We start from the raw sequence: 9,183 nt of genomic DNA on the forward strand, positions 1-9,183 counted from the left end.
GGCAGAAGGAAGCAGGCATGATTTGTTCAGAGCCTCCCAGAAGGCATAACCTGAACCTTCCAGGGCCTTATGGACCCAGGGTTTATGGACAAAAAGGAAAAAAAAAATTACACACACACACACACACACACACACACACACATATATATATATATATAATTTTTCTTTCAAAAAAAGAAAAGGCCATCTTTGCTGGCTGGAAGAGAGTCAGAGCATATATACAAAGTTGTTTTGATATCATTCTCTTCCTTCTTAATCCACCATCCACCTGCTAAAGTGCCGGATCTTTCCTTCCTTCCTGCGATTAATCCCACATTCACTCAGGATGCAGTAACTAAGTCCTAACATAGTTATGTGGCAGATTTGCCCACTGCCGTGGCTGAGTTTTCCAGAAGTTAAAAAAAAATCAACATCCCCTATACCTGCAAATACGGTATGCCACCCAGAATGACACCACTTAGGGCAGTTACTAAGCAGATGTGACAGTAAGAACTGCAGCAAGAATACAGGTTGATAGCTGCCATTTAGATGGAGTTACCCTGTCTAGAGCCATTGCCAGGTTGACAGATACTCTGGCCTCTGGAGGTGGGGGGTACTTTTTATACTTGTACTTATGGCTGAGAGTAACATAGGAGCAGATGCAGTTTTGCTGAGTTAAGTCGGTCACATCCGGCCACATGCTGTGTACCATCATGCCCATATTTTGAGGTCTACGATGAGCCTGATTCTGGGTCAGTCACTACAACAACCCTGAAGTAGGTTTTACCAGATCCACTTTATTTATTTATTTATTTGCAGATAAGAAGTTTATGGCTGGATTGAAAACCAGGCATGTTCGCCTCTGAGGTCTGTGCTCCTTCCACTGGTGGAGTCAGGAAGACATGGACTCTGAGCATTGTTCAATCCCTTACCAAGGGTGTGACTTGAGTAAGCTCTTTAACTTTTCTGAGATGTCCTTTCCTGATCTATAAAATAGGGGTAACAATGCAACTAACATCTGGGGATGGTGTGAGAACTCAGTAGGGTACTTAGCACAGTGCCTGGCCTGGAGTGGACACTTGGCTTGAAGTCACTATTTTGAGGTCACTGGGCTTCTTCTCCCTTCCATGAGGGCCTAGGAGAAGAACAATATCCACAGGAAATAGCTCTTAGCTTTGCAAACAGTATTTCCATCCCAGGAAAGGAGAAGCCCTTTCCTCTGGAAAGCCACAGTTGCATTTGAATTAAATGGATAGCTGGATAGTCCAAGAAATTGAAGTCACTCTTCTCTTGCAGTGTGATTTTAAAATGTTACCTAACCTTTATGTAGTTTTTTTCTGTGGAATAACTTGAACAATCCATGACCCAGACTGGTGTGTTAGGTGTGATAATTGATTTTTGTTCTTTCACAGGTGAAGTAGCCACAGAGTGGATTGTTTCTGGCAAGAAGAGGACTGTGACTGGCTTCTCCAGCAACACAACTGGCTGCTTTCTGGACCATCATCTTTGACCATTATTGTGTACTGTGGGACAGCACATTAATTTGAATATGTTTTGAAACCAAGAATCATTAGACAGGTAGAAATTCTATTTGTGTGTATCTGAGTATATAAAATGAGTCGAAGAAAAGCAATTTTTGGATCATCTGCTGATTTGCATTGTTTGGAAATTGATACGGATCATTGAGACTTCAATGAAGTTATGCTGACTACATCTAGGTAGTCTGTGTTGTCAAGAAATTCATTGGTTTCCCCACTGAACTCTGTCCCCTGACAAGTGTTGGAGATATGAAGTGGTGATGACCATTTATAATGACTGTTTGGTTGTAGTCATTGAGGCTGCTAGAATCAAGCAGGACTGTTTTAAAAAAATGAAACCCCTTTTGACCTCTGGAAAGCTCTAATGATAGCCCAGTACTGGAGTGAACATTGTAATGAGCATTACCTACAAGTATCCTTTGTAAATTCTTGGAATTAACAGAAATTAACTTTCTACTCAAGCTCTCTTACAAGTGGGAGGGAGAGGCTGTTCTACTCTTCAGCCTTTGTTTTGGCCACTAGAGTTGCATTTTGGTTTGAGATGTGTGTGACCAGTCTTTGTGGTGATTTTGGTGTGGTTAGAATCATAATTTGTACCATGGATAAAATGATAAAACATAAAGGGGAAGGAAATCCCTTCTTTTAAAGAAGAAGAAATGGGCTTAGAGAGGCAAAGTGGCTTTCTCAAGGCCACCATCCTACTTAATGATGGAGCTGGGACTAGGGCACAGTTCTGCTGACCCTTGCGTGACACTCTCCACATCACACCATATGTCTATCTCATGTAGGTAGACATGGTCTTATATGATGAGATGCTGGGAAAGAAACTGACTTTCATTAGAACACTATTTCCTGAGAACTATGTTAGGTGTTTCATCTGCATTGTCTCATTTTATTGTCACAACTTTTCTGCCAGAGAGAGATCACCATTAAGCCATTTTTACACAGATGGAGAGGTTAACCTACTGGTCTGTGAGACCACAAAGCCCATGCTCTTTCTTCTGGGAAGAGAAGAAAGAGATCAGGGTGGTTAAATGGTCCAGAAATGAAACTGACGGAATCAAGCACAGTTTTGTTTAACCATCTCCACTCACTGTGCATTTTCAGGTAGGGCTATCTATACCTGAGACACCAGAGATCAGACCTGCTCTAGGGCAGGTCATAATATGTTATGCTCTAAGTGATATCAATGTATATAAATAATGTGCCTGGCAGGGAGGCAAGGCTGAACATTTCTTATCCACAAAAGTTTTGGAAACACACAGAAACTTTGGAATATTGGTAGAAAATGTGTCCCCAGCCTTCCTTGAATGGAGGCTACTATGCTTCTTGTCCAGACCCTATAGCCTTGAGGGTCTCCCTGTCCATATCAATAGATTCTTTTATTGCAAGACCTATGTAACTATAAACCATTGATTATAGCCATATCTAACCTATTAGAACAAATCCATATGACCCCTGATAGGACCTGAATCCATAACCAACTCTTCCTGGAAGATGTGTCATTGGGGTAGGGATATGTCATTTAATCTTCTAGTCTAGCATGCCTAGCACAGTGTTTGGATCATAATACTTAATATAAGGGCTAATGGAAGTGAAAGTGTATTCAGGAGTGCCTGGGTGGCTCAGTTGGTTAGGTGTCCAACTTCAGCTCAGGTCATGATCTCTGGTCTGTGGGTTCAAGCCCCGCATTGGGCTCTGCGCTGACAGCTCAGAGCCTGGAGCCTGCTTTGGATTCTGTGTCTCCCTCTCTCTCTGCCCCTCCCCTGCTCATGTTCTGTCTCAAAAATAAATAAAAGTTAAAAAAATTTAAAAAGTGAAGGTGTATTGAGTTATTGTACTGGATAAACTGAATTGATTTCTAGTTAGCTTTGGAGGATTTAGGAGAGATTTTCCAGAAAAAGGTAAGCCTTTATGAAAGATTTGAAAAGGAAGAAAGGAGTGGGGTGTACAAGTTCTGCCAAGAAGAAAAAACTAATTTCTGTTGTGATAGCATTTTAGAAGGAATATTTCAGTACCTTTATGGTTCTACTGCTATCTCCCTCTTTCCCTTTCTCTGAAGAAGTTTGGGGTCCATCATAGGCCATTGAGAAAATCTAGATGTCTTTTAAGTCCTTCTTACCCTGAGACAAAGGCAGATAATGATGGTATTCAGTTTTTTAGAGGCACAAAACACCAAGGATTAAGCTATTAATGAAGAACTACTAAGAAAGTGCCCCTCAGATATTTTTAGAATAATCAAACCAAATGTTTTCATATCCAGCACAAAACAACAATAAACTGACTTACTCAGACATTATCAGAGTGAGAAAGAAATAACATTCTGGTTTTAACAGAAAAAGAAAAAACAAAAGAAACCCAGACTTTGAAGGTACTGGGGACACTCTTGCAAGTCCTTCTTTGAGATGTAGTTTAAGAAATAATTGGGCCTTGGATTAGGGAGAAATAGGACTGCACAGGTTTTTGTACAGGAAAGCTGCCCAGGTGTGGGGCTGCCTGGAGGCTCAGCCAGGTAGCTAGCTGGCTGCTGCAGCCTTGGCTGGGTTCCCATCTGGCCCAGAAGACATTAGGAACACTGCTGGGTTAGCTGCCATGAGGTAGTGATGGATCATGGCTATGGCCCGATTCTTGAGGAGCCAAGGATTCACTGCAGCGTGCCTTGGCCATATGTGAGCCCAGGCCACATGTGAGGTTCTCCTAGAAGGAAGAGGGGGGAAGACACAGGACATGTCTTATACATCTTTTATTGCAGCAACCACATTTGGATGAGCCAGAGTCCAGGCTTTCTCAGACAGAGAAATTGCATCCTGATTGCAGGGACACTGGATTTGGGGAAACAGCCAAGGCAGTGTTGACTACCTCCTGAACTTGAGCTACCATACAGTCTATACCTCCCGGAGGACTCAGAAATGAGAGGAGACCATTCAGGAGTCACAGAATGGAGTGGATGGAACCTCAGAGGCCTTGCTAAACCTTCTAGGGTTTGCAGTTCCACTGCAACAGCTATGCCAAATAATTAGTCTGACTGAACCCTTTCCAGTGGCAGGAAACTCACTTCTCTGTGGCATCTCACAAAGGCAGATGACTTTTCCAATTATACCCTTCCCAAGAATCTTATTCCAACCTTTGCATGCTGGCTAAAACATCAGCACATTTTCACTCTCAAGAACTTTGTGGCTCTCAAGAACTTCTGTGTTAGAGATGGAGCTTTCTATACTGTGGTGGTGGGGCTCCTATAGTTTTGGGGGGCCCTTTCTATAACTTAGAGACCTTCTTTCTCTGTGGATACTTTCATCTTTTCCACACATCCTTATCCAGTTGTCCTCGACCATGACTGCTCAATAGAATCAGCTAGAGAATTAAAAAAATTCTGACGCCCAGGCCTCACTAAATCATACTCTCTGGGGGTCAAAGAAATGCACTGGTATTTTTAAACCTCAGATGACTCCACCTTGCTGCCAAGTTTGAGAACCACTGCCTTGTTCACAGAATCTGGTTAACCTCATGAAGGTCATGCTATGGAATAAATCATACTAGATTTGAATCCTGACTTTACGTAACACTTGGACAATTCTCTGTGTTTTTGTGTTCTCATCTGTTTTTGAGGGATAATAACAGTACTTTCCCAAAAGAGTTGTTGAAAGAACTGCATGAGGACACATTAAGTCTAGATGAGTCTCTGGCATGTAATAAGTGCTCTGTAATGTTTGACTCAGAGCCTAGCACAGGGCCTAGCAAGCATTAACACAACGTTTGTGGTCTTCCCATGAGCCAGACACTATCCTAAGCACTTCACATGTCCTCTTCAATACATCTTGTTGCACCAAAGATGTAAGTAAAGTAAAATGTGTCTTCAGGACATCTTTACCTGGAAGGGCATTTTGTTCCAGAATATTTAACCTACTTCTTAGTGTATGTCTGGTCGTCCTATGTATCTTCTTGCCTCCCATTAAATCCCTTCAAAAGCTCTTCTATGAAAGTTCTATACACTTTCAAAGCATTCAAGGTAGCTAAATTGAGAGCTCCTCAATGATCAGTCCAATACCTTTTGTTGCCTGTTGTCAAGCCCAGTGCCTATTAATGAGCTAGGCATATAACAGATATCCAGTAAATTCTTTGTGGAATTCTTTTAATATTGTAAGAGCTGTGCTAACATACTTATGCAAAAGAGATGGAGAAAGACTGAACTCCTGTGAATGGTGGGGTAGTGGGGATGCCTACTATGTGCTAGGCACTTTTCACACATCATCAATTCTCACAACCCTAGGACATGAGTGTTCAGGTAATCTTTTGCTGTGTAACAAGGCATCCCAAAACTTAGTCTCTTAAAGTAACAATTCTTTTGCTTGTGAATTTGTAATTAGGTGGGAACACAGCAGGAACAACTCTCTGCTCCAAGGTGACTCAACAGAGGACTGGACTATTCACTTTCAAGACTTTTCACCCTAGCCATTGCGGAGCTACCATGGTGGCCTATGGTTCTCACTCACAGCCTCAGGCTGGGCCTGCATTGGATGGGTTGGAATAGAAAACTCTTGCCAGGAGAATGCAGCTCTCCATATCAGCCTCTCCACTCCTCATTCTAAGGGGAGCTGTGTCTGTGCTTGGGGAGAAGCCAAGCCAAGCAAAAGATTTCAACAGAGAACGGAGGAAACACACCCACTGAGGTTCTCATAGCAACATAATCACGCACAGGCAGCAGCCTATTTCGGTGGGAGCTTGTCTCCGCTCCCCTCCTCCCTGGTTAGTCACAGAATGGATGCACTGCACAGGCAGAAACAGGGTGGGAGAAAAGTGTAAAGCTGAAAGTCAGGAGGCTGGGGAGCTTCTCTCAGATGCTCCCTCAGCTGGCTGAAGGATCATGGACAAATGGCCTCCTTTTTCTGATCTCAGGGTACTTATTTGTAAAATGAGAGAACTGGACCAAAGAGCTGTGAGGATCCTTTCCTTTCTGATTTTCATTGATTGTAATAGTACTGAGACCCTCTTTGTAGAGGATGAGATGTCTCAAATCTGTTGTTTCTGAGAAAGCTGCTTAGAGAAAATGGGGGTCAAGAGGGTAAAAGTCATTCCTTAGATTCATCTCATTCACCCCCCTACAGCTTTCTGCATGTGTGAAAGGGAAGGAGGATGACCAAGTAGGTGTTGCCAAAGATTCTGCTTCCTCACCCCCAACACTAGTCAAGGTCTGTGGTCTGAGTAAGAAAAAGGTTAAGGAGTTAGGCTCATTCTTTCATTTACATTCGCTCTTTCCCAAACACATATAACATGCACACACATGCACACAAGCCCAATAACTCAAGCCTGTTGCCCATTATCTTTTCACTCTTTTTACTCTCCACTCCTCCTCCTCCTCTCCCTCCTCCAATTATTGCAATGCATCTTCTCTTTCCCCTAGGACCAGGTGATGGAGGCATTTTTAGATTCTGGTCCATTTCTTCAATGGACCCTGAGGTTAGCTGAGGACAACCAGGCTCACATTTCCTGGCTGTCAAAGGTGATAAAACAAATAGGGCACGCATGCGGAACTGATCTCCCTATGCAAGTACAGGGATGAAGTGAAGAGAGCCAGGGTGTTCAAGGAGCATGCATATTTTAGGTCCCTGTCCTTGACTTGTGGGTTGAAAGCTTGAAAGTGCAGCTGTCTTTGAAGGAGTCCAGCCTGAGTGGCCTGTTGCAAAGGGAGAGACAGAGTGCCCCCCTCCCCGTTCTATTTCCCACCCGCCTGACAGATGGCCAGTAAGACAGAGAAAAAGAAGCTCTCAAAGTGAAGACAGGAATGCATTGTATAAAAATTCACACCCCCTGCTGCCGCCCAAACTCCCTTAAAAAAGGATCAAGAGAATCCTAATGGGTACGTGACATCCTCCCTCTCTCCCATAAAAGGGACTTCAAAATCTGGTGACCATGGGGGAGGGGTGAGGAGGGAGAAGAGAAATGTGTGGGCAGGGGGCTGCCGGGGAAGACTAGGGTAAGGGGAACAGGACTGTGGGCTCAGCCATTTGACTTTCTCCTATGGTCTCTTCCGAGCCACCTCTGGCTGAACCTTTGGCCCAACCTCTCAACCTGAGAGAAGCTTGGAGCCCCAAGTGCCTGGACAGGGACAGTGGGAGAAAAGGAGAGATGATAGCACACTTAGCCTTAGAGTTGAAGGAGTTAAGGACCCTCCCTCATCCAGACACCCACCCCTTCGCTCCTGAAACCATAATTCGCCAAGGAAGGAACCAAGAATTGACAGAGGATCTGGGAAGTTGGGGGTGGGGTGGGATGGGGGCGAGGTAACTATGGCCCAATCTTGCCCAGAGCTTGTCCTCGGTGGGAGGACATACACCCGGGTCTAAGAACCTGCAAGAGCCCAGCTCCGGCGCCTGCTTTCATCGAGTCTCCAGCGTGGCCTTGCAGCGTTCGCGCCGCCCTTTGCCCCCGCGCAAGTTGTCCACGGCCCCTGGGGGTGGAGGCGGCCAAAAGACCCCTGGAGCCTGGAGGAGGCGGCGGGCCCGGGGGCGCTGGGGGCCCTCCGTCTGCACCCAGCCGCCGCTCGCTCTACCGAACCTCCTACCCCGCCCCCACTCACCCGGCTCAGCCCCTAGGAGAGACGCGCAGGAAGCGTGTTGCTTCGCCCAGCCGATCGGCAGAAGTTGAGAGGAGTTGGTGGCTGCCTCCGGCCGGCCGGACTTTGCGAGCAGCCAGGAGAAGAGACGCCGCCGCTGCCGCGAAGCCTTCGGGGCTGCCTCCCTCCAGCCTAGCCCGCAGCGCGGGTGGAGAGGGGCGGGGAGGGGGTCGGGTGCGCGAGAAGAACTTGAAACTGTGTGAAGGAATCCGAAGCAGATGAGAAGGGAGGAAAATAAAACAAAGTGGAGACTGCAGAAAAGACTCAACCGTAGTTGATTGTATCGGCTGACGCTCCAGCAGAGGGGCTGGGTTGGTTTTTTTTTTTTTTTTCCTCCCATTCTCTCTCTCTCTCTCTCTCTCTCTCTCTCTCTCTTTTAAAGCTACACCAGCTCTCTCTTTCTCTACTATCTCTGTATCATCAAACCCTTGCTGGCTCTTATGGGCATGAAACACTCCTCCCGCTGCCTGCTCCTAAGGAGGAAAATGGCGGAGAACGCTGCCGAGAACACCGAGGTAAGGAAGCGAGAGGGCCGGGGCTCTCGGCGACCCCGGCAGCCCACCCCGGACCACCGCGCCGCCGCCGCTGTCGCTGCCGCCGCCGCCACCGCCGCCGCTGCTCAGCACCTAGTGCCAAACTTTCCCCGGCTCCATCCCGCTTGCTTCTGCCGGCCGTGTGTGTGTGTGTGTGTGTGTGTGTGTGTGTGTGTGTGTTGGGGGAAAAGCCAGTGCATGTCTCAGGTCCCCTCCCTTTTGAAAATGCAAAAGAATCGCTCTCACCCCATCTCCCTCTCCTGCCACCCGCTGCTCGCTTCTCTTTCCCCAAGTCCCAAACCCTGGGCAGCAGCGCTCCCCTGCTCTCTCCTCTGGGCTTCATTAGGGGTCCAGAGTCCCAGCTTTCTGCAAAGCTGGGGTGGGTGATCCTGGGACCAGGTCGGCTCCCTGCGGTGCCTTGACCATCTCCAGACGCTGCCTGAGCTTTACCCTTCAGGCTCAAGTCAGTTCCCCCAGCTCTCGGTCCCCGCAGCACCGCGGAGAGCTCCGGGCCGCGGTGGGG

The 9,183-nt window shown here is 46.6% G+C and overlaps 1 protein-coding gene across 1 annotated transcript in view; it reads left to right on the plus strand.

Annotated features, from left to right (window-relative positions):
* The first annotated feature begins 5,488 nt into the window (after positions 1–5,488).
* Positions 5,489–9,183, plus strand: part of PRMT8 (protein arginine methyltransferase 8) — a 100,539-nt gene continuing 96,844 nt past the window's right edge. The window contains exon 1 of the mRNA XM_060658683.3: positions 5,489–8,642. Within this exon, the coding sequence (XP_060514666.1) occupies positions 8,568–8,642 (75 nt within the window). The 5' untranslated portion in view covers positions 5,489–8,567. The remainder of the gene's footprint in view (positions 8,643–9,183) is intronic.

This window comes from Panthera onca, chromosome B4, assembly GCF_046562875.1.
Source record: "Panthera onca isolate mPanOnc1 chromosome B4, mPanOnc1 haplotype 2, whole genome shotgun sequence".
NCBI lineage: Eukaryota > Metazoa > Chordata > Mammalia > Carnivora > Felidae > Panthera > Panthera onca.